The 25,467-nt window shown below is 45.9% G+C and overlaps 1 protein-coding gene across 11 annotated transcripts in view; it reads right to left on the reverse strand.

Moving 5' to 3' along the window:
* CAMTA1 (calmodulin binding transcription activator 1) overlaps positions 1-25,467 on the reverse strand; it is a 225,748-nt gene that overhangs the window by 25,545 nt on the left and 174,736 nt on the right. For all 11 annotated transcript variants that reach the window (XM_019622429.2, XM_019622430.1, XM_019622432.1 and 8 more), the window contains 5 exons: positions 14,635-14,788; positions 8,706-8,846; positions 5,044-6,899; positions 3,805-3,931; positions 3,285-3,419 (listed from right to left, as the gene is read on the reverse strand). In XM_019622429.2, the coding sequence (XP_019477974.1) occupies positions 3,285-3,419; positions 3,805-3,931; positions 5,044-6,899; positions 8,706-8,846; positions 14,635-14,788 (2,413 nt within the window). The remainder of the gene's footprint in view (positions 1-3,284; positions 3,420-3,804; positions 3,932-5,043; positions 6,900-8,705; positions 8,847-14,634; positions 14,789-25,467) is intronic.

Consider the following 25,467-nt stretch of genomic DNA (forward strand, 5'->3'; position numbering starts at 1 on the left):
GCAGCCGCAGCGCTCCCATCTCCGCGCCTCCACCGCAGCGAAGCAGAAAACAGCGCCTGGGAAACGCAGTCGGAGCAACAGAACGCAGCCTTAGAAACAGGTGTGCGGGAGCTGCCTGGCTGTTCGTAAAGGGACCAAAAATGCAAGTCTCAATAAAAATACGGAACAGATAAAGCCTCCACGCATCTTCAGACCTCAGCAGTACGAGCACACGGCGCCTGCAAGGTCGTGTTGTCTCCATCTCACACGCTCCCATGCTAGAAACAGGCATCAGGTCCAGGTGAACAGGATGCCATCAGCTCCGCACACACAGCCTGCAGGCTGCCTGGGTGCCATGCATACATCCGTGTCACACCAACAGCACCGAGCCACCACACTTCTGCATCTTCCACCTGGGAAAGGCAGCCAGAGCTCGCTGAGCACCAGCGGGCTGGAAGAGCTGCCTGTGAAGCTCCCTCCTATCAGTGCCATTCAGTTCCCAGCACAGCTCTGCCCATCCTATGCACACCAGAACCTTCAGCTCCCTCACGTTCCCCACCCAGATTTTTACATTCTCTTTGACAATTTAACTTATTCCTTCACAACTTCCTTCCTGCAGGTGCACAAGCACAGCCCCAAGGAGCACTCATTGTGGCCTCCTCCAAATGCCCCATCACACCCCATGCCAAGGAAACGCCGTCTCTACAGGCGCCTTTTGAAAGCAGCAAATTCTGCAGTGGGAACAAACACACTGGAAGCCTGTACTAAAAAGCCTTTCTCATTTGCTAGCTGTCACTGTAAGACCTCTGCCCTTCAGGTCAGAAGGGGTTTTGTTTGCTTTTCATCTGTCTCGAGAGTGCTTCTCTACCGACAGCAAAGGAGAGGAAGCAGCAGCAGCAGCAGATCGTGCTGAGGTGCTGTGTGGGCACAGGGGGATCTGCTGGCACTGCTTGGGGCAGGAGGAGCACCAACACACGCCAGTGAGCAGACAGATCCCTTCATGCTCCTTTTTTTCCTGCTGCTGAAAACTTGGAAACTTCAACAGAGCTGTGATTCCTCCTGAAGAAAAGAAGCTGAAGTTAAAAGGTTCCGGGTATCTGCAGAGCTGAGAAAAGACAGCTGCACCTCAGCGTACACCTCCCCTGCATAGCATGCCTTTGTCTTTATTTTAAGGGGATTTGGGGATGACACCATTTCTGCAGTACGGTGGAGTTTGTTAACCCTTAGTGCTCACACAGCTGAAATATTTAAACACAAAAGAACTCAGAGTGTTCCTTTGGATTAAGTAGAAAGGATATTAAAATCCTGGTCTGTATTTTGGGACTATGGAGAGTCCTTGGCATCCTTCCCTTGAGACAACAGAACCGGCAGTAGGACAAGGATTTAATGCAGTGCAATTAGAAGCAAACAGAGCTGATGAGGATTTGTGTATTTATTCTGCTGGTAGAATCAATTCTCATTAGCTTATAGCTAAACTAACATCTGTACTCTCTGAATAAAAGCGAAGATGTTGCTTGTCCACTAAGAAGAATGTCATTTGCTGCTTTCAGAGCACCGTGCACCACGACAGAGCCTTCTGATAGCTCATGGTTCATAGAATTCTTCAGTCTTTTTCCCTGAAGGGCCTCTGCATTGCAGCGGTCCTTTTCCTTTTTTTCCCCCCGTTAGCGATGCCCTACTTTGTTCACTGCTGCAGTCCCCCTCCCTTCCACCACATCACAGCGCTCATGGAAAGCCTGCCCGCTCCCCAGCACGCAGACAACACAAGCAGGCAGCACTCAGCCACCTTCTGCAGCTCCTCCAAACCACCAGCACTGAGGGAACGACCAAAGGAGAGCTTTAAGATGCAGCCCCTTTGCACGCCGTGCTGGAGAGATGGCGCGATGCGCAGGGACTGCTGGGCTGTGTGATGGCTCACAGCTGCTGCCGGCACAGAGGAAGCATCTAATTGGTGTCTTAATGAGAGCAGCTTTGTCTGCCTAGGCTTCCCAGACAGAAGGAGGGAGCCCACCAAAATCCCTTCAAACACCACCTGACGACATTTACACACCTGCATTAAGCTTAAAACTATTCAGTATTTCTCCTGTTGACGTCAATCCGTTCCACATATTTGCCCAGCCTGTCCAAGTATATGCAGCAATAATAACACGGTAACACACATTTCAAATCTTTGTGATTACAGCAACATTTTGAAGTTAAGCTCCTATCAAAGTAATGCATCCACAGCAGATTTCCCAGAGCATGCAATTCTGTGACGATTCTGTGACTGAATTGCAGTTACTACGTTGGCAGCTCACGGACAAAATTAGGTGAGGTTAATTGACTGAGCAACAAACAGAATCAGTATATTGGCTCATTACTGCTCATCTTCAGTACGGCCCTGTGCAAACAACTGCTCCTGTGATTTCTTTTGTGTAACACTTTGCAACACTAACATTAGTTTCTCAGCAATGAAATCTCTGAAGACTCAGGATCTGACCCTACAGTATTTGTCTCCTGTATAGAGTAGAGAAAGCAGGCACTTAACAAATGGGTCACCTAACACGAACATATAAGGACTTTGCTAAGACTGCATAAAATGCAGTGCTGCAGCAGCTGACTCTCTGGTGAAAAAAGATAAAAGCAATATTGCTTGTTCTTTTCCATCCTATCATGTCTGTTAAAACGAACCAGCTCTTTTCCTTAAATCTCCTTGCTCTGAGTTGGAAGCTGCTCCAGCAATCACACTCAGGAAGGGAAATGATGGCCCTGCCCATCTTGTTCAAATTGTCACCTTGGCGACTTCTCAGACAAAGAAAATCAATGAATTTCACGCAGTAGTACAGAAATAACAGACCAGCCAGCAGATCTGTTGCCTCCTCGCAGGCTGTACTGACTTCTCATTTTCTCCGATAGCTTTTAGAAGGAGCACCAGTGAGCACAGGTAAGTGTGGATATTCAGTTCCTCCAGCCTGCTGTTCCAGTCTCCCATGTTCTTCTACTGTCTTTCTTCCCATCTCTCCTCTACAAAATGCATTTCAGGGGTATGCCCAAATGTAACACTTGCAGGCACAGCTATCACATAAATCTAAAGCCCACATTCCCATCCCTCAGTGCTGACATCAAGTTAACAGAGTTCTGTTCTGATCACTCATGTTTTTTCTGTCAACAGGAAGAGGGCTTTGATTAATGAATGCTGGGCGACAGACCTTCTGCATGACACAGCCTCGGCCCTCTGCATCCCTCTTCCACACCAGAGGCTGCTCCTTTCATTCACAGTTCTACCGTCTGGTGAGCTTAGTTAAAGAATATCATGCACTTCTTACCATCCAAAGACAGCCAGTCATGCTGGGAGGAAGGCAGGGTTGGCAGAGCTCTGGCTTTGTATTCAAACACCACAGAATTGGAGATGATCTGATTGTTGAAGGCAACTTGCAAAGTCACGAGCCCAGTGTCATGAGCTAAAAGAGAAGAACAAGTGGTGAGACAGTGACCTCCCTGCAGAAATGCCAAAGTATGACCCTGTTGGTGAACTCCCCACGGGCAGCCTGACAGCAGATGAAATGAGAGCAGAGGGTGCACTCAGCAATGTTTTTGTGACTACACAACTGAAGAGTCCAAAATGTCAATCTGCATTTTAAAACAGGCAGGCTTTAAAACACATTTAGGAGCCATACAATAGGTTCTTTTGGCATGAGGTAGGATCACATGTGCCCCAAAATTAACCAACTTCACAGCATTTCAAGTAGCAAGCTAGGGCCCAACAATGAGGGTCAGTTATTCTGCATATATTGAAAGTCAGGAACTTCCTCCGAAGCCACCAGCTGTAGGAGAGCCATTCCTTACCTGGGCAGTAGCAGCGCAGTACTCCTGGCTGAATTAAAGATGCAGGCACTGAGATCTGATCAAACAGACAGCTGTAATTATTGCTGGCTTCTTGCCATGGACCAGTGATTAGAACTTTCACTCCTCCCTACAATGAGCAGAGGGGAAAAAAAGGAAGCATCATGAAAAAAGCCCTATCCAGAGAGGACCGTGCACTGAAATGGTTGAACCGCAAACAAAACCACGAGGGCAGACACAGATCTTTGGCACCAGTAGCCACCAGCACCCCAGCGCTCTGCAGAGCTTGAATATCTCCATCCACCTGCCCTGCCAGGACTGCTCTGCTCACAGCAGCTGCTGCTGCAGCCTTTGGGGACACCTCGTGGTGTGCCCTTCTTTGGCCACCAAACCTTACACTGCAGGAGAAATGCAAACACTATTCCATCACAGAGCATCTCTGTTTCTCTTCGCTCACTCTGTTCCCTCCTCCTGCTGGCAGTGATACACCTTGCACTTTACTGAGCACTGAGAAATTGGTTAAAAAAGGAAGCATGGTCACACGGGGTGACCCTGAAGGGGCTGTGCAAAGCAGGGCTACGAAGGAGTCCTTCAACCCCAACTTTAGCAGCTTGAGCCTGTCCCAGATCCCTCTCCCTGCCCTGACATGGCTCTCAGCAGTGCTGTGTCAGCCACACGGCCACAAGGCTTTGGCACCCGCCTCTCCTGCTGGTGGGAAAGGCACCAGCTGCATCCAGCACGGATCTGCAGAAGTGCAGTTGAGTTCCTCCCGCAGTCCTTGTGCCTTCTCCCTGAGGCCCAGTGTGGAGCTGGGCAGCACCGGGACACTCACCACGCCGCGATGGGAGTGCTCCTCTTCTCACACATGTGAGCAGGAGGAGACTGCAAAGCTGTGAAGGACGTACACCTGACAAAGGATAAATACTACTTTGCATCATTAGCAAGATCCATCACTGGCAGTTCAGTGCAGTGAGGCTGTGCACAGCGCATGAGGCCATCACGTGGAAATACTTGGCCTTTCAATGAAACAAAACATCTCTGTTCAGACGTTTCTAGGTGAAGAAAGGGCCCTGTCAGGGTGACAGAGTGCTTAATTAAAAGTACACTGAGACATGCAAATGGCTTCGGATGCTCTTTCTTCTAAGAGAAGAAAAGCTTTAACAAAACAGTCATTGGAGCTGTTATTAACAAAGCAAGTAAGGATAAGGCAGTAAATGTTAAGGACTAAAAGCCCTAACTTACCTCAGGGTAAGACCATTCTGGTGAATAATCTGTCACCATGAACAAGCGCCCACTCTGCTGTAGCAACCCCAAAGTGCCTTGTGCTGCAGCTGCCGAGACCACCTCAGCCACATGCATGTATGCCATCGTGCTGGCTCCATTCTCTGTGCTGCTGAGCTGCATGTTGGCTTGCTGAGGACTGCAGCAAGGAATGCACATTTCAGCCTGGTTGTAGGTTGTTCTGTTACTGTCTTCAGGCTGAGAGAGTCCGGCACTGTCACCTGACACCAACTGGTGTCCATAGAGGGCATTGCTCCCACCTTCCACAGATATGAAATCGTTAATTAGATCAGAAAACTGGTTGCTGAAGGAGATGTCAAAGTGGTCCAAGTTAAGCTCCATGTTGGAGGAGTTATTTAAGCTGGGATGGGCCACAGGATAGAGTCCTTGTACCATGTTTCCTTGGAGAATAGGGAGATTGTTCCCATTCCTGATACCTCCATTGGTCTCAGGTTGCAAGTAGTGTTCTGTGCTGCAGGCTTGAAGATCCCCTGATTTAAGTAGATTTTCATTCCCTTCTGCCTGCTGGGAGGTCTCCATGGGAACTTCAGCTTCTGCAGTCATAGCCTGGAAGTTTGCTTGGAACTGCATGAGCTGGAGAGAAGAGGTGGACTCTATTCTGGTTTCCACTGTGCCATTGCAGTTGGAAGTGGTTTGGGATGGGGACTCTGTTTTCACACTGGGGATTCCTATTGTATTCACAAATGAGCCACTTGTGTCATTCAGGTTGTTGTGGGTGTTTTGCTCAAGGGGAAGAGGTTTGCTGGCATCCTGCAGAAAGAAGCTGGGGGAAGGGGTCTGATGAACATGAGGGCTCTGGACTGTCTGATTGAAGCTGGAAGAATAGTCCTTGTTGGAGTCAATGGCACTGAAGTCCATCTGCTCCAAGGTGGTACTTGGGCTCAGACCTCCTCCGGATGGAAGCAAACCTGAACCGGTAGTGAGGGTGAGAGTGTTAGATGCAGAAGTGGAGGAAAATGCTTCTTTGGACATCTGTTGTTCAAAAGACGTGTCCTCCGTTTTAATTTCTTTAGTGAGGGTTGTATTGAAGTTGAAGCTACGTTCCGTGGTGGGTGACTGCCTTATGTTGGTACTGATGCTGTCACCTTTCATACCCCCTCCACCATAAGTCTGCCCTTGCTTGGGGTTATTAAGAAAACAGTCTGGGTCAAAATTCATGGTGGTTTCTGGAATTTTTCTATTTCCATCTAAAGTTGTGGAGAGCACAAGTTCCTCGGAGACGGTGCTGGGAAGCATGGACAAGCTCTCTGAACTGGCTGTTGTTGGAAAAGCAAACTTGTGTCCATCAGAACTCACAGCAAGCACCAGCCCTTGTGCAGCTGCATCTGAGGACAGAAGGTGTTGATTCGGGCCGGAGGTGGGTGACATGGTATACACAGCTTCACTGGTGACTTCTGACATAAATACTGTGGCACTTTGTGACAGGCTTCCCATAACTGATGCTACAGCCATGCTGGACACACCAGTGACTGCTGGGCTATCCGCCATATCTGGATCGCTATTTAATCCACTGCTGATGGACACAGGAGAATTCTGGGTTGTGTCAGGGACTTCAACCTGGTTGGTGGAAGAAACCTCGGTACTGTTTTGATGGAGCAACACCGGTTTTGCCACTTTGCCATTCCTCTTCTCCCGGCTGGAGGCCTTGCCATGACTGTGCTCGTTCTTGCCTTCAGAGACATCGTTATTTTGTACCTCTGAATGAGTGCTGTACCCACCTGTCCTTGGTTCGACCTTTGGTGATATGATGCGATGTTTGGCACTGTTACACTTGTGATGCACACTGCTTCCTGCCCCTGTGCCAGAAAACAACACTGGTCATTCAGTAAGCACAAAATTAAACCCATGCTGGTTGTCTATCTTACAGCTGTAGTAAAGGAAAGCCATGCTTGGGTGCTTGTGTGAGGGACGGAGAGAGCAAGCGCACATACTAGAGAGCAAGAGGCACCGTGGAAGTAATTTCTTGCTCACGCCACATGTACAGCTCCCTCTCCATCCAACACGTAGATCCATTGTGCACAACAACAAACCTCAGAACAGGAACACGTGCACACTTAGCTTCACCACACACAGCACCTACCCTCACCTTACTTCCTTCTGCCCTGATAACAAATAAAGAGGAAAGGAATCAGCATCTGTGCCAAGTTTCAGAGTTATTTAACGTGGGTAAAGTCTGCAAAGCAAGTCTGTCAGCTATGGCAGACGGTTTCTGCCTTGCAGGCCCTGTTCTGCAAATCAGGAAATCAGGCAGTCTGAAGTAAACTGTTCTTTCTGGAAAGTGTCCTACCCACAAACTCCAGTGCAAGAATGCCATTTGTTGCTTAAAGAACAGCCCAGCCATTGAGGTGTGCTTCTTTAATGGATTCATTTTCCCTAGAATGAGGTAAGAACAACAATTATTGCACTGTATAATGATTAATGGGGAAAAGAAGCTCCCTGTAGCTAATGGCTACAATTATGAATGCCATCTTCTGGGCAACACAAAGTGTCTGCATAGGCACTCTAATTTGCCAACGCTTTTGTTCCTTGCCCTTGAAGGGGAACTTCTCTTTTATGCACTCAAGATTTGAATCAGGTCACTCAAAGTAGTTCAGGACAGCGCTTTTGAGACTAAATGCAGTATTAAATCTCTCTATTCTCCTAGGTATAGAGACCAACAGGAACATGAGAAGCTTTCACACCGCAGTCTTTGCCTATGACTGCAAGGAACTGGGGATGTGTGTGTCAATGTGCCAGCCTTTACAAAACAAAGTGATACTGTTATGTTAAAAACCAGGCGGCAGACTTAGCACAAGACAAAACATCAAAGGGAAGCATAAAAGGATTCGTGTTCAGATCTGCAAACCTGGATCAAATGCTGAGCCTTCAGGCTTGAATTTTAATCCAAACCCAGGTATTTCAGAGGTCATCATTCTTACTTAAAATCTCAATTGTATAACACAACTGCCCAGAAAAGCAGAAAAAATAAACCCTTTGAAGCACAGACAGCTTCCCTTTATAAATTTCTCTGAAGACTAATTAATATAAGATATATTTTACTTGACCAAAGTAGTAGGAAGGGCTGGCTATAAAGCAGATGAGATGGAAAAAAGAATCATTCTGCTTCCTACTTGCTGTGCAAAGCTCTAACACTCAGGATGCTGTTTCCTGCCATTCTAGTCTCCAAACAAAAGACCATCTTCTTTAACAGGAGAGAAATCTCTCATGTCTTCACGGTAATTAAATAAAACCTCTCTTATTCCAGTGCAGCCTTGTAAGTAACCACCTGAGCCCATCTTCTCCAGCAAGGAGGGCTGCAGGGCAATGGTTTCTGAGGGTAATGTTGGCAGAACAATAAATTCTGAAGCATGCAGAAGAGAATGCACCTTTCTAAACAAATCTCATACTGAGGGCACAGTACAAAGTGTTTGCTGTTTTTTCGTTTTGTTTTGTTTTTTAACAGAAATTCCAGATATTTTTTTTTTCCCTTAAATCTTCTATTGCCTCTGCACTCATTGGGTCTCAACATTTCACAATACAGCATTTTTAGCATTTTAGTGGTGCAAACCCCATTCCAAGCCTGGGTTAAGCTGCAAGCACGTTGTGCCTTCCCGTGTACTCACCCAAGGTACCAGTGCAGAGACAGTTGTGTGTCCGAGGCTGCGGTTTGGTCTGGTGACTATCGAGGATCTGCTGCACCAGCTGCTCCACTGAGAACCCTGAACTGCTGTTTCCATTGCTGCACGTCCACTTAATACCATGAACTGGAAAGGGAACAGGAAAACTCATCAGGAACTTCAAAAACACACCAGGAAACATCAAAAGTCATCCCAAAAGAACAGCAGAAAGCCTTTCCTGCTGATTTTACTCAGAGCCGGTGAGACCTACGTAGAGTAACAGCAACGGTTATTGGTTTACCATTTTCTTGTTTCATATCCATAGATTTACCAAATGCATTAAAAATCCAGAAGCAACAACTGAGTACTCGTACTTCACTGAAGTAAAACAATGCATTCTAAGGAACACTTTACATCCTTTCTTTGTCTTTCTCTAAGCAGTGTTAGGGGCACACTGTGTGCACACCCTGCGCGTGCAGTAGGGCTCTGTGAAGACCTTGCCACGTGCTGGCTGTTGGCAGCACGGTTCCCATGGTGTTCCCCTTCCTGACAGTTTAGGTTTGAAAAGTTTTTTTTCACTGCCTTTGTCATACTCTGGAAAAGCAGATTTCTTCTAAAATCTAAAATACTAAACCAGAAAGCCCTGCCAAAGTTGAGTCCCACTGACTTCACCTCTCAATTCACAGATCCCTGCATAGTGATGTCCACAAACCAATGGCATGGAATGCTGACAGCAGGGCTGATCCTCACCTCACAGCCAGGAAGACCTGCAGGCTCCCCACCAGCAAACTGCTTCATGCAAGAAAGTCAGAAGCAAATGAGGGCCTGTTCACAACACTTATTGACAAGACTGCCAGAGAGTAAAGAAGGCACGTGAAATGTCCTATTCTCCTCCTTGGCCCTTCTGCGTGTCATAAGCAGCCAGCGGGACAGGGCTCCTGGGTCTGCCTTTTTAATCACCTGTTGCTACACTTCCTCATCACCCACTGATGTTACACTGCCTCGCAGCATCTCACCTCACTCCACTTCTGTATTAGTGTGCATTTTTATTGGCTGAGATGAGAAACTTGCAGAAATGCTGTAGATAAGGTTTACAAGTATTTTTCCTCCTATCACTATTTAAAGTGTTGCACTTGGTTTAGTAATGAGTCCCTCTATACTTGCTTGACAACCACGTTTATCGTTATTGTACCCACCAGATTTTGCTTTATAGTACGCTCACATTTTGCCTTTCCTCCTAAGGCTCAGTGTCTGTTATGACGTGGAAGGTTCAGTTTACACATAGTTCCTGCTCCAGTTCCTCCACTCACATCCATTTTATTATTCTCAATGCATTATTCTGTCACATGTGATGTTAGGCTTAACAAGAAATGTTCAAACAGCAGCTTTGCAGAAAAATAAAAACACTGAAAATGAGATTAAACTGCACTAAAGTTTTTAGAGTATTTTTTTGGCTATATAAAGTTACTGAACTGTAATTGCTACTGAGAAACTTAGCAATGTTATCTCTGGTTTCTTCAGAAATCATTTGCTGCAGAACTAAGCTCAGATGTTGCTGCGTACAGAAGTTCTGTTTCACAGCAGTACATCAGAGCTTGCTTCCCTCTGTGACTAAATCCAGTGATGACCCTGCATTAAAGAGAGCAAATCTGATCAGTGATCGTATCTCGTGGTTTGTGTATTCATGATGGTTCCTGCTGGACCTGAATCAAGCTGTGAGCTGGAAGCTAAAAAGCAACAGACAGTTTTATGGCTGGATATCTACAGTGCCATGCCTATTATTTTCAGGTCCTTCCACCGTAACAAAGTTCCATCGTGAGCCTATTGCAAGAATCAAGCAGAAGCCAAAGCTTTTGATCTTCCTGAACCTATCAGTAATTTTCACAAAGAAGTTCTCCAAACAACAAGTCTTCTTGAGAACATTCTATCCTTTTCTCAGTTTTTTTCGTGGTCTCCGTGCTGTCACACAGCTCTCATTTCCCTACAGCTCAGCTGCTGATCCTTTGCCTCTTTTTGACAGCAAGGGGCTGTCATTTGTTTTGTGAATAACGATACTGCTGCCTGCGTGGAGCAGGTAAACGTTCCATTAGATTTACTTCATTAGATTTATCTCTTCACATCTGGACGCCCACATACAATTCAGTTTCTATTTTCCAGCCTCCTCTTCCCCTTCATTGCTTGCACGGCAAGATTTCCTGAGCCTCACTGCTGCGGATGCAGGTGAACTCGCGTTTCCCACTTCTTAACATTGCTCACTGAAGCTGCCCGTCTCTGCACAGAAGGTTCACTCTTAGCCGTTCCTTAAAGTCCTTCTTCCAGAATGAAACCTCTCCTTGAGCACCTGCTCACCTGCGGCTATTTAACAGCCAATGGGAAGCGGCACAGAATCGCAGAACCTCAGAGGTCACCAAGTTCCAACCCCACCGCCGCGGGCTGGGCTGCCACCCACCAGGTTTCGCCCACGCGGTTCTGTTACCCCCAGAGAGAACCGCCGGGCCGCCGCTCTGCCCACGCTCACGCCGACATTTGCGCACGGAAATTTGCACACGCAGCCGCCTCAAGTTCCGGGCTGCTCCCCGCGCGCAGAGCTGCAGCGCTCCCGTCGGCCGCCAGGTGGCAGCACGCGACAAGGAACGGGGCGGCCCGGCCCACGGGAGGCGCCGAGGCGCACGTGGGGGCTCCTCCATCCGCGTCACATTTGAGGATTCTTTGGCTTCTCCACGCCGATCTCCAGATCTGTTGGTAAAACCCGCCTGGGTGAAGCAGTGGTTGGTAAAGAGGTCATGGGAAGCTTCAGCTTCCATCGGGGGTCACTTAGCTCTGACAAGTGGATGGGAAATGATGAAAACCATCCTTTATAGAACAATTAATCTTTTGAGCATAAATGATCCTAAACTGCTAATGAAATTGAATGTAAATTTAAGTCAGCCTAGAAAAAAACCAACCACGCAACAAGAACCCAACAACTCAATTCTTCACATCACATCTGTGCCCATTATCACTTCTCAAAGCCCACATTGGGCTCTCAGTGCCCTCCCTCCCCTTTGCAGCAGGGATGTGGTTTCAGGTCACCTCCGTGAGTCTCTGCTGCCTCACTGACGCACACAGAACAGCCTCTGGGGACTCTGTGAGATGTGAAATGCCCAAAGGCATTAAAGTTCAACCAGTACCATGAGGAACCTTCACTGCCTCAGCTGTGGCTGTGTGCAGGGCAGGAGCAATCCATTTGCAAGCAACAGAGAAATTAGTAAAAGTTTTGGGTTTTTTTTGTTTGTTTGTTTGTTTTTTTGGAAGGAAAGACAGCTCTTACAATAGTGGATGTGAAACGAGGATGGCAAGGTAGCACTGGCTGCAAGTCTGTAACACACTTTGCCAGCTGAGGGACCAGAAAGGCAGAAGGGGACGATTTGGAGAACCCTCAGTATGAGCCGGCTGACAACCTGCTGATCACATGGAGTTTATACACTGAATTCAGCTGTGCTGAACTCTGCGTTTGGCTTTTACCACCAGACGCCTGAAAGGACATCTGCTGATCTGTTCAGAGAAATCTCAAAGCAAGACTACAGCAGGGCACAAGAGAAGAGGAACACAGGAAAGCAGTCCCACGTTGAGGCCCACTCCTCCTATCAGGCACAATGAACGACTCACACGTGTCTCTGACAAAGCTCCCACAGAATTTTCACATATTGTCAACTGTTCATTTTGCACAAACGTCCTGAAGGGTGCCTCCCAAATTAAGAACTGAATGCTGTCACTGGACGAGGAAGAAGCGCTGTGCCTAAAGGCAGATCCAGTATCAGCTTCTGCTAATTCTGGGACATTCATTGCCTGAATCAGGATGCAAAAATCTCCCTGCAGATACAGCACTGAGCCTCAGCACTTTGAGCACAGCCTGGCTACTCCATCACAGTACCTTGTACTGAAAGTGAAATTCTTAAGAAAACAAATCAACAGGAAATCTGACACAACTTCAAAGTCTGGGGGAATAAAACTGAGACAAACATGGGACGTGTAGGAAAGGTGAGTGCTCACAAGGTCACTGACAGATGAGCTTTAAGGCAGAGAAATTTGGAAACATCGGGCAATCAAACCGAACTCTTTGAAAGAATCTGATTGATGTGAAAACGCAATGAAACCAATATGCTTGGCTCTGTAATTTCATGGCACACTCAATACTGAAAGAAATCTGACGGCTTCTTGGCAAACAGCGTCCCTCCGTGTTCCCTGAACATGGTTATGTGTGTCCTCTCTAAGTCTGATCAGAATATAATGCTTTTATAGTAGCTGCATTTCTAAGGATGTGCTTCCCTGGATGCGTTTCCGTAAGCAGAGACGTGTACTTGCATACATACTCTGAATAATTGCGCAGAATTTCACTCTTCCCTCCTGAGACATAAAAAAGCCAAGTGTTATTAAATTTACAGCTAGTTTGCTGTAGTTTTCACATAATTTTCTTGATGCACTACAAGTCTTTTTTTTTTTTCTTCCTCTCCCCCCAACAGGCTGCTGCGTCCCCTCCTGTTTAACACTGGGGCTCTTGTTTCAGTCTCAGTTATCCTTTCAACATCTTGGATTTCTGTCTAAGGTTTATCGGTCCCAAGGCAACATTCTGTTTAGCAGATGTGTTGGGTTTTTTTTCCTCTTTTCTGCTTGTTTTGTCTACTTCAACTATTCATGGAAAAGAAATACAGGGGAGCAAAAAAGAAATGGGGTTGTTGTTTGCACGAGGAAATTACCTTGCTTCTGTACCTCGGGCAACTATGAGAAAGTGAAATTGGTTGGTGAGATGAGTGGCATTTACAGCAGTGGGCACGAAACCAGAATCTGCTGGGGAAGGGGTGAGGGACAGAAGCAGAGTTGGTACTGTTGCTTCAGATGTTAGCACCTAGATTTGGTACTGCAGCTCTGCAATTAATGCTCTCTTGATTAGAGACCTCCCTTTATGCCCAGTCTATCTTTCATTGCACAACTCCACATGCATTTTCAGACATATTTTCCAAGGGAAAGTATACCCATACAATATCATTGATGTTTTAGAAAATACTGTGCTTCAAGGTGGATGCATGAGGTGCACAGATTGCAGTGTGCAGGACGCATTTCCCGTCACTCTACACACGTTAGCAGCCTTCTTTTTACACTGCAGAGTTCAGAGCAGCAGTAAATGAAATCCATCCTGAAATACATCCTATCCACTGCTTTTTCAGATGGGATTAGGAGAAATTCCTGAAATCTAAAACTGGGCTTTCAAGAACAAGCTTGAGCTTCAAACCACATTGAACAGGGGAGCTGGACAGTAGATTATAACAAAAACTCATCCTGTGGGTGACTGCACTGAAGTTCTGCATCACCAAGCCATCTGACTCCAGTTTTGTTGTGTAGTGGATAGGATGTAGATTTATTTTAATAGGAATTCCCCTTTGACAGTTGGCACTTGAAAGGCATCTCACAGCAGTTACCTTGCTGATAAAAAGATACTCAGCTCCACAGAGCCTTTCTGTAAATGGCAGCAACCAATTCTGATCTGGCATAGAACAACACAAACATAGAGGGCCCTTCAGGGAACTCTACTTGCTAATACTGTAGTAAAGGCCCTTTGTGAGCAAGCAGATACCTAGAAATGGCATGTGAAAAACATATGACTGCAGGTATACTTTTTCCATAGCATGGAATGTGCTGAGGGGAGCTTAACCATAATCCCTTTTGGGACACTCTAGGCAGCTCTCATAGTACGTAAATGGGCGCTCAGTAAAAACCTCAAGGTGGAAAGAATTGACAGCTGATGCATGGGTAAGATACACGGGGAAGAAAGTGCATGCAGACGCAAGTCGAATTTGATGGTGACAAATAACTCCTTCAGAGAGGTCAGTGGCAGGGAGAGGCACTGTACTCTAAATTAACCATCCAAGGAGAAGAAAAATATAATCCAGATACTCACACATGGGTTTGAGCTGTCCAATGAGTTCCTCTTTTGTCCATTTTGCCCATTCTTTCTTGTCTGTATTTATTGAGCACAAGATAGGGCCACAGGGTTTTCCACAGTCCTCAATGGCAGGAACGTTCAGGTAGTGCACCAACACGATGTCTGGGTTCTACAGGGAGAGCAGAGAACACAGGTTATGTAGTTGGACCTCTACCTGACTGGGTGCTCTCTGGACTTAGTTTCCTAATGAAAATGAGGACAGAGAGCATCACGGTTAGACTGCATGATGTTCCGGGTTCCCTTGAGATCAGAGCTGCTCTTGCAAAAGATATGGAAAAAGTTCCAGTCCACATCAGAACATGGAAGTTCACCTGAGAGCATCAGTAAGAGCCACACTTCTCAGTATAGCTGCAGAAAGGAGGAGGGAAGAGGTTAGGTAAAGAGGCTACAATAAGGCAGAGTGCCCCCAAGGTCCTTCTCTGACCAGCTGTAATTCCTTGTTTTTTGAAGAATTTGCAGGTTTGTGATGAAAATAGCAATCTGCAGAAGGTTGGGACTGGAGGGAATGGTGTCCTTAGCAGGACTGCTGCAAACCAATTCTGGGTCCAGTGCAGGGTGGTTCCTCCCACAAGGTTCTTTAATGCTCCACTCTCCTTCCCAATGCACTTCTTACAGGAGCTGAGGGAAAGAAAGGAAACGCAGCGCTGCTCTGATGCACTGCAGCACCGTCCCACTGATAGGGAGATTCCAGCAGGAGCTCAGCACTGCATAACCACAGTGCCTGTAAATAAACCATCATCACATCAACAGACACAGCTCACCCAGCTTCCCAACAGCATCCCTGGGATGCTGTGCAGTAGATAATAATGAGATTGAGAAGCTGATTTCTTTCCCTTAAGTCATTTACTCCTAAGTTCACAAACTTAAATGACTGCTTTGGAATTATTTATAAAAATAAATAGGATAATGGTGTAATTAAAACTCTAATGTTTCATTAATTATGTTAGAGCCCCATTCTGAGCAGCGCTGGGAACTCGATCCATCGTTTGCTTGCAGAGGGGAGCTGATGGGAGCACTCAGTTCTGAAACCCACAGAGATGGAGCCCGGTGTGGAGGCACCCGGCCAAGGAGAGCCTGAGCAGCACTGGAGCACAGTAGGAAGCTTCAGTGCACGACTGTCCTCATGTGCAATTCAGAAAAGATCCAGATAATAAAAACCATTACCTATACACCCAAATAGTCTCCATCAGCTAATTTAACTTAATTAGTGATTTAGATGATGAAGTAATAAAAAGTAATATGCTTCAGAGATTTCATGGAAAGACATCTCTGCACTCAGGGAAGTTGTGAAGAAGAGCAGAAGGACGCGTTGCAGCCGGCCTCATTTCAGGTGAGAGGGAGTTTTCATCACCGGTTCAGGGGCAAAGCTTTCCAACCTGCTGCAGCAGTGAGTTAGCACTTGGCTTTGTATAACAAGACATTAAAAGCATATAAAATAAACACAGAGCCAACAGGTTTGTTCACAGAGTCTATATCTAAAACTCGACTGCAAGGTTGGCACGGCAAGGCTGTCCCAAATGCCATTCTACGCAGTAAACCGAAGTGTTCTGACAGAAATTAAGAGAATATACATTTTTGGAAACTCTCATCAGTAAACTCAACACGTTCCTGTTACCGTCCCTGGAGGTGCTCATGGCCAGGCTGGATGGGGTCTGGTCTGGTGCCCATGGCAGGGAGTTGGAACTGGATGATCTTTAAAGTTCCTTCCAACATAAGCCATCCTATGATGCTACGGATGATGGTTTTTCACTATACGCAATCCCCACATTTGCCTGTGTGCACACATGCCTGTAAATCAGACACTGATGAGACATCTTATTACTCATAATTTTGCTCTGAGTCAAGCCTCACACTTGTCCCTATTGAACTGGCTTGCTCTGGGTACACCAAACCTGCTCTGTCCATAGCGAAGGTAACTGCAGGAAACGTGCCAGCACGGTGGATGTGCATCTCAGAAACCCTGCAGCTGGGCAGCAGGGAAGCCTTGCAGAGAGCCCTCAGACAGACACTGCAGGCTGGAAATGTGCCCGTCAGAAGGCTGTCGGTGACTTCATTCACACAGCCTCAGCTACTTGGCTTCCCTCAAGTCAGAAGCAAAGTTGTGGCCATCTGTCCCCAAACAGGGCAAGTCTGCTTCGCACGCTGAGCCCCCACGCACCCTGTCCTGAGGAGGTTCTCCTCCTTGGGGTCACAGAAGGATTTGTCCCAGTACTCCTGGCATTGTAGGACAGAAGTCAGTGCAAGAAATGGTTAAAAACACAAAAAGCTGCTAGTTTTGAAAAAGAAAAATGCCGCTGTAACATCTGTCTGACTCTAGTTTGCAGCTTCATCAGCACTAAGTGGTCAATAAATCAGACTGGCGTGGCGTTACCTTTCTTCTACGGCTTAACCATTAATCTAGTGCCAGTTCTTATGAAAAATGAAGGAGAAAAAATATGTTATAGAGAAAATGTATACATTATCCAGAAAGTAATAATAGCATGTAATGGTGCTGCAGACCTCCCAGCATGATTGCTGGAGCAGAGGCAGCCTCCCTGTGCTACCCACTCTGTGCCATTTAAATTAACCAAGTAAATCAGCTATTGTTTGTTCCACCAGCCCTTTTCATGACTGCTTTTGGAATTAGCAGAAACACAGAGCTGAAACAAGAAAGGCTTTTCTACCTCCAATATTGTGGCAGACGAGCAGCACAGAAATGCAAAGAAAAGCATTTCCAGCTCCTAAGGGGCTGGATAACACCAGGACGAAGAGAGGACAGGAACCAACAGCTCAAGGCTAAATCTCAACGGCAGTGCCTTCCAAACCACCAACGACCACAACTGAAAATACTTCATTTGGAGAAATACCTCTGAGCTGAGGGGAAGTTTTGCAACTGTACTCCATACTAGAAAAATAAAAGGGAGAAAAACTCCCTTCTGGAGTGCTGGTTTCTGTGTAATACAACCACCATTTCTTAAAGCAGAAACTAAAAGGGAACAACGTTCGTGGAATTTGTTGCATAATTGCCCGCTTTGAGTGAATTCAAGTACTGTAACTTCCCATTGGTTTCACCTCTGACATTATAAGGAGGGTTTTTCTTTTCTGATGGCTGTTCATGAAGTTTGCTCTGTATTCCTCAAAATACACAAAGTATTCCCAACTTGCAGGGAAGACAACTCTCATCCATCACTGTGGGATAGAGCAGATCACCACTGAACAGATTTATCACCCAGGAGATTCAATGCAGAGGTTTCTGCAGTTTGAGAGGCAGCCATTACACGATGCTTCACCAACCCCAGTGATACTGAGAAAACCTGCTTATCTTCTCTACAGAACCTAAAAACAAACAAATGAAACAGTCTACAGAAATACCAAGATACAGATGATAGATTCTTCTACTAACTATTAAGAGAGTTTCCTCCCAGAGCTTTGCAGGCAGAGCTGCGGACAGCTGGAGCTTAAGGCACACAGGGCACTGAGCACAACAGGCATAGAAGGAACGTAAAGAGGCTGGCATGCTGGCCTTAGGCAAGGCTACTGGTTTTAATACACCATTTTCTTCCTCCTTGAACTAATTTCCAGTTGAGGTCTTGCTACGGAAGGCAACCTGGCAGTTGATGCATTAGAATACATTGATCTTTCATTGCAACAGCAAAACTGAAAAGATTCCAACAGAACTGCCCAGAACTCCCACCCCAGCACTTCGCCAAGTCCCTCACATCAAAACCTTTGAAGATATTTTGTTTAAATCAACTCGTTTCTGAGATGAGAAACTGGCAACGGGCTGATGCAGCTCCAGGCACCACAGACAAGGAAACAAACTGTGAAGGGCTTGGGAGATCTGACAAATGATTTTGGACATTCAGGTAATTGTAAGACTGAGTTTCCCTGCAATTGTTTTAAGGGAATCAAGATTTCATAGGGCTGTATGTTTTATAATATGCTCCCTGGCTCCTCTTTAGTACCTTGGTAAGGGAAGATAAAGCGTAATCAGGAAAGTAATTGCACTGTTCTGCAATTTATGTCTCAAAAGAATGAGTAGGGGGCACAGAGCCACTGCAGAGCAGAGCTGGATTAGAAAAACGCAGCTTTTCCCAAACGCTTACTAACACATCATCAACTGTGATATATTTTAAAGTATTTTATACACAAAGAGCTGCCTTTGAGTTCTCCTGGGGATCACATTTCTTTAATATGCACTTTGAATGTAGGAAAATGGAGTGCTGTAATTCCATGGCCTCCAAAGTTCCCAGCAGAAGTAATTTCTGAGTTGTCTGGACACTTTCAGAAGAACATCTCCTGTGCTATTACGAAGTGCAAGAGTAAACAAAAGGCACTTCATTTTGTCATGCAGGTATTACCCATCCTGAGCTGTAACTGCCGTGGGCAGCCGATGGGGACAGCAGAATCCTGCCGAGATCTTCAAGGTCCCCTCCAATCCAAGACATTCTATGATCCTACGAGAAATACCTCATCCCCAGGCTGTGGCTGGGGACTGCAGATCCTCAGAAGCAAAGCCAACTTGCAGGGATTCCCCACACCTCTGGGCAGGGCTCCCCAGCTCACGTTCTGCTGCCAGGAACTGGGAGACGCAGCTCAGTTCTGCTCCGCTGCTGCAGAAGCAGCTTCCCAGCACATCAGCACCAACCAAGGCCTGTCAGCCCAGTGTATAGAAACGTAAATATTCAGACAGCAAATATGATTTAGCACTGCCAACTTCTTTTTAGACTCTTACCCTGCTGAAGATTCACTTCTGTATTCAGACTGCATTTCTGCTATTAAATGAGGAACACGAGACAGAGATCCCTGTGCTGGCATTGCTAAGGACTTTATTTTCATCATCCAGAAGCACAGAATCTCCTCCTCCTCCCTCTGCTTCTGAAGCAATCCTTGCATGTGAATTCAGTCACCACATTTCAAACAGCCTTAGACAGAACTCAACTCAAAATGTTTCCATCCTCACCTTCCAGAAGTGCCAGCACTACGATGTGTGCCTCCAGTGGCTCCTACCCTTTCCCAGCTAACCCAATCCAGAGATGCAATCACAGCTGTTATAAAATAAAAAAATCTTGATTTCAAAGCTCTACTGACATTCACTGAGCACTTTTTAAACAAGTTTTTAACAACAGAATGCACTGCTTCCAATTCTGTTTTGAATGCAGATGGTGCAGTTTTTTCTCTGATGGTCTCATTTGCCTCGATAACTCTATTAACTTTTAAATATTAATGCATTTCTATGAATTAAGAGCAGTTCAACGTGTACCTGAAGATATATATACACATTTTAAATGGTAGTGTTGTAGGCAGACCAAGAAATAGGAAGCTGACATTTCAAAATACCAAGAGAAAACCTCAGGAGGAGCACCCAGAGCTCACAATAAAGCTTTCCCTCCAGAGAAATGCTGTCCCCCAGCACCGTTCCTAAAGCACCACTGAGCTAAAAGCTATTTTGTATGTATGCAAATGTTTCAAAAGCATTTGGAAGCCAACTGCCTCTCCAAAACTGTACGTGCTCTGCAGCAGCAGCACAAGAGTCTCAGTGCAAAGGAGCAGAGGTAAGATGAAGGATTTGCCCAAGGGTCTGCGTGGGGTTGGATGGCAGAAAGCAAGCAGCTCCACATTTCACAGGGTGCCACGGACTCCCTGCCCACACAGCTCTGCTCATGCACCCCTATCAGAAGAAGATGCATTACCTCAATGCCTGCCTGGAGCAATGGCAGATAAATGCATTTAATGCTCCACGTTGCCTGCATGGTACATAGTAGCCAACGAGTCCTTTTTATTTTCATACTTTGGTCAGGCTCTGAGGGCTCTGTCATTTATAGCTTCTTTAAATTTGTTACCTTTGATATCAGTGACTGGTAATACAATTCCCAGAGGAAGAGCATCAGTAATGTTCAGAGCACTTTCATAATGTTTGCTTTGATTGTCCTGTGATATTTTTGTTCCTGTGGCATAACCCTTATGGCACTGCTATATAACACAGAGTTCATTCATTGAAAGTTCTGTTGTGCCTTTGTAATCTTTCTAGACAGAAGTAATGCCCAGTGTCAAGGAGTCCAAAGTTCTCCTTTGTGGTACATGTTCTCCATTTTAGAGTCTAACTTTACTTTGCATGGAAGGTTCAGGTAAACAAATAAAGAGTTAAATCAAAGATGCACAGGAAGCCCAGCGATGTGCTACCCAGATTGGAGATGCCACCAAGAGCAAGACCAGGACAGGTGGCAGCGATGTGCCAAACTGCAATGCCAAAGAGGTGCTGTCACCTTTCTCAAGGTGGAGGAAGTCGTTCCAATTGCTGGCTTTTACTTGTTAGGCATGATGTCCCAAAAGGACTCACAGCAGCCAGCAGGGAACTGATGGAGCATTTAGATTGGAAACATTGAATCCTAGGACAAAGAAGTAACAGACTTGAATTTCTTCTAAATTATAAGAGAAAAACTATTAGATACCCTTCCTTCTTCTTCAGTATCACTCAGAAGTCATGCATTTCCCCAGACTGAAGAGATTAACAAACAGAGATTAGCATCTAAGAGCTCCTGCTGTAGGCTGTTAGACTGAATCTAGCTCTCCAGACTTCCTGTACGTATTTCTAAGACTCCCAAGTGGATGCCTTGAAATCTTAAAAGGAAATGCGAACCTCATCAAAGCTTTGTTATGCTGCTCTGACCTTTAAGGTGAGCAGTTATCTCCTTATCATACCTTTTCAAGGACTTTGAGTCCTTTATAATCGCATTGGCTCTTGGCCTTTGGGGTTTCCTTTAGGAAGATCTCTAGTACTTTCTGATCAGATTTTGTTTCTCTATTCCGTGTAAGAGAGCAAACGAAGAATTATCTAAGTGTAGCATCCTGGGCTACAGGAGCACACTGTGGAATTCCCAGCACAGGCTTCCAGTTCCCACGTGTGCTCCACTGACAGCTATGCTTGCTAAGCAGGGAACACTCACAATCACGTAACGCTAAAGCACTCAGCAGCAAGATCAGCCATTGCTTCTATCTGTGGGCCCGAAACATCTGCCAGTTTCATCCAGGGTGGGGAGTAAGCCCCAGAGCACTGGAAAACATATACTGCTGTAATTAAATAAGGAGAGTCCTGCTGCAAACGATACAAAAAGTCACTGAAGTTACTTTCAAAGGAAGAAGATAAATAATCCAGCAGACAACTTGTTCTAGATTCTCCCCTTACACTTGGTGATTAGTTGGGAGTACAAAGTTACCCAACACCAGGCCCCACATCAAGCTGAACGCTGCTCCACGCACCACATGAGAAGGAGCTGGAGCTTCTCGGTGCGAGGGGCTCCCTGATGTCCTTTGGGCTTCAGCTGCTGAACTCAGCACCACCAGGCACCCAGAGTGGTTTGGGCCCTTTTCTGATCTCAGTGCAGGTGCTGAACTCCCAGGGGTGCGAGCAGGACAAGGTGTGCCTGCGGGAACGCAGCCCTCAGCAGCCAAACGCTCAGCTCCGCAGAGCTGTGCCTCCTGGGCCACGGGGCGGTTCAAGAACTTCGAGGATAAGAAGTTTTGGTCCTCAGTGCATTTATTGCATTAGAAGACCTAGAACACTCCTTTATCATAGAAGCCTTATCACAGAATACAGGTGACACAGAATATTAATACAAAGCGTATCCTAAGGAACATTAACATTTTCAGAAAGCTACAGCGTCCCTGTGCTCCCTTCCAGGAATACAGTTCTACGGTTCTGCCACCAACTGGCACTTCCAGGTGGACAAACAGCTCCAGCCCACACCTCACAGTGCTACACTCGGAGATTCACTTCCCAACTCCTTTTTGCCTGCACTCAGATCTTTCCCAGATGGAGAGGGCTGTCAGACACCGTGAGAAGTGAACGGTATGCTGGATATCAAGCCCTGTCCTGCCTCGAACTCTCAAGGCAGAGCAAGGAACTTGGCTGCCAAAGGTTCCGTTGTTATTATTTGCAGAGAGCAGAAGGGGCGCTACAACCCGACTACAGCAGGGTAAGTCACCCTTCAGTGTAATACATCAGTCTCAAATCCACTGCATGGGAGCAGCCTGGTGAGTTTCTAGCAGATGACAGGACACCGATAACCTCAAAAGCCGCGTTATTTAAACAGAAGGAGGCAAGCTTTGTTTAGCCCTTGGGCTCAGGTTGAACGGATGACAGATGTCGAAGCTGCGACCAATTAGATTTTTAAGCAGTGAGAGCACATTCATGGAATGGAGCGTTGGAGGCTGTGGCACACCGGTGTCACCAGCTTCGTGCTGGCCAGGTGCTGGGGATGGGGAGCAGTGTGCAGGGCTGGGACGTGGGTCTCTGCTTCTCAGCCCCCCGTGGCTTTCCTCTAAGCTTTACTAACAGACACAGACCATCCACATGGCAAGGCGTGAATACCTCACCTAGCAGCTGCTCGTCTCAGCCACACACACAGACACACACACACACAGACACACACACACACAGACACACACACACACAGACACACACACACAGACACACACACACAGACACCAGTATCTTCCAAGACATCCCAAAAAAGAAGCAGTAGTCCATCCAGTGCCAGACATGGGAATAATTAAAGTTTAACTCAATTGCTTTTAAGTTTGTAAATGCTGGGGAAAGTGAGCACAGATCAAAGGGATTTTTTCAAATTAGGCATTCATGCATCCATAGTAGTATCTAAGAAAGTGGTAACTCTGAGGAATGAAGAGCTTATGGAGAAGATTCACTGAAATCCCAGGACCAGAAATGCCCTCTGCTACCCGGACTGGGAGCTCCGTGCATTTCCAAATTTACTGCTTTTTCTTCCCCCCGACTTGCACACACAATCTGCTGCCAGCCCTGCAGCCCCACTGGCAGCCCTTCGGCTAAACAAGTGGGGAAGACTTATCTCATCAAGGTGATGTCAGCAGTGCTCACTGAAAAGCAAAGCACAGCTTCTTGCATGGCAGGGATTCATCGCACCGACCGGGGCTATAAGGATTGCAAGCAAGCACATCATTGTAATTTTGTGATATTTGGGTGGCAACAAAAGCAGACCCAAGAGTTTGAAGGTAAGTTCTCAATCTTTTTTTCTCTTTTTTTTCTTTTTTGTATAGAGACACAAGGAAAAATGAAATCTAGAAAGCATTGTCAGCTTGAATGATTTTCCAGGTTCTTGACACTGAACAACCATCATCCTTCAGAGCACAAGGCAGGCAATAAAACCAATAAAACTAATAAAGGAAAACGGTGTGGAGCTTGACAGATTTAGCTGTCCCCGGCATGTGACAGCCTCTTTTACCATGCAGGCAAACCAAAGTTGCATCAGACTTGCCGATAGGGTAAGTGAGACCTTAACAAAACTGTTAAATTCCACAGGTGACTGTTCTCATTATCTGCATTCCTCTGAATGCTGGAAACCTGATGAGGAGCTTTAATTACCCACTGAAAGTTGGAATCCTTCAATCTGTGCGGTGAGCCCACTCTAAATGTTTTGCAGTCTGTTACCAAACTCCAGACTTAATCCATCCAAGAGCTTGTTAACATTTCCTCTGTACACTCACTGAATGAATGAGCTTTTGAAGTCACTTATTTACCTATAAATTACAACAGTCTGAAATCATTAACAGCAAAGTAAATTGTTTTAATTGATCTGAACTTCTTTTTTTTTAAAAAAAAAAAACAAGGCAGGAACTTTGTTTCTCTATGACCACACTTTCTAAAGAGCTAAAATTGTGTATTAATTGCCTGGAGCTGAATGTCCTTAAACACTCTGAAAAGCTGCACAGCAGAAATGAGTTGCTAAAGCCAAGTAAAGGTTCAGAGGACTCATTCCTAAATACCAACTTCTAGCTCAGTGCCCTCCTGCCATCTGAATAATGGCAGCCTCTGCCAACAACAGCAAAGAGGCAATCTATAACAAACAAGGTGCACTGCCAATTAGTTCCTATTCAATTTTTTGTTCAAATTGGCTGGAGGTGGTGGTTCGAAGGAAATATTCCATTTATGAATAGAGTTTTAATGGTGTATTTCAAAGTTCTAGGCACAGGTAAGGTCTCCATCCTTGCTGATCCTGGTAGGGCTAATCACTACCCTAAATGGGTGCTTCAGCTGAACCTGACATTGGAAATCACCTATAATTACACTGATTAAATTTGCTGAAAACATGCAGCATTTTGCTATAGAAGTATAAACATAAGCAGGTGAAAGGATGAAAAAGCTGACTGCTGCTCAGAATAAAATGCTCAGGTGCTAAAAACACGTGAGTGACTGTGTGTATTAAAGGAGCAACACTGACTGTCACACCTGCTTACTGATAGCTGTAACGAAGGCAGAGAAAAAAATGGTGGAAGGACTCAGGAGTACAGCTGCAACCTGCTGAATGCATCAAGTTATTTATATATATGTAAGAACAAAACAAAATGGAATACTGTAGGACGACAGCTGGAAAAAAGCACCCAGTGATGCAGACCACCTGCATGTTAAGAGCCAGGATTGGACAAAGAAACAGGGAGATCAAGTGGGGCAGTGCATTAAGACCAATGGAGATAAAAGCAGCGGCAGCATCAGTGTTTATTCTCACTGCTTTCTTGGGAGCCAATCACTTAAAGGAAATGTAACCAAAGAGACGGTAAGAGAGAGAAAAGCAAACCAAAATTTTTGTCGTCCCTGCATAACATCAACATTTGAGAAGGACTACAGCAGTTCTAGAAAGAGCCTCATCACCAGCACCTAAAGACACAGTGCTGCTCATCCGAGGGGAGAAATGAGAACAGAATTACAACAAAACCCAGTAATTTTACCAAAAAGTGCCTCCACGTTACACACAGCACATGAAGCAGATGCATTTC

This window comes from Meleagris gallopavo, chromosome 23, assembly GCF_000146605.3.
Source record: "Meleagris gallopavo isolate NT-WF06-2002-E0010 breed Aviagen turkey brand Nicholas breeding stock chromosome 23, Turkey_5.1, whole genome shotgun sequence".
Classification (NCBI taxonomy): domain Eukaryota; kingdom Metazoa; phylum Chordata; class Aves; order Galliformes; family Phasianidae; genus Meleagris; species Meleagris gallopavo.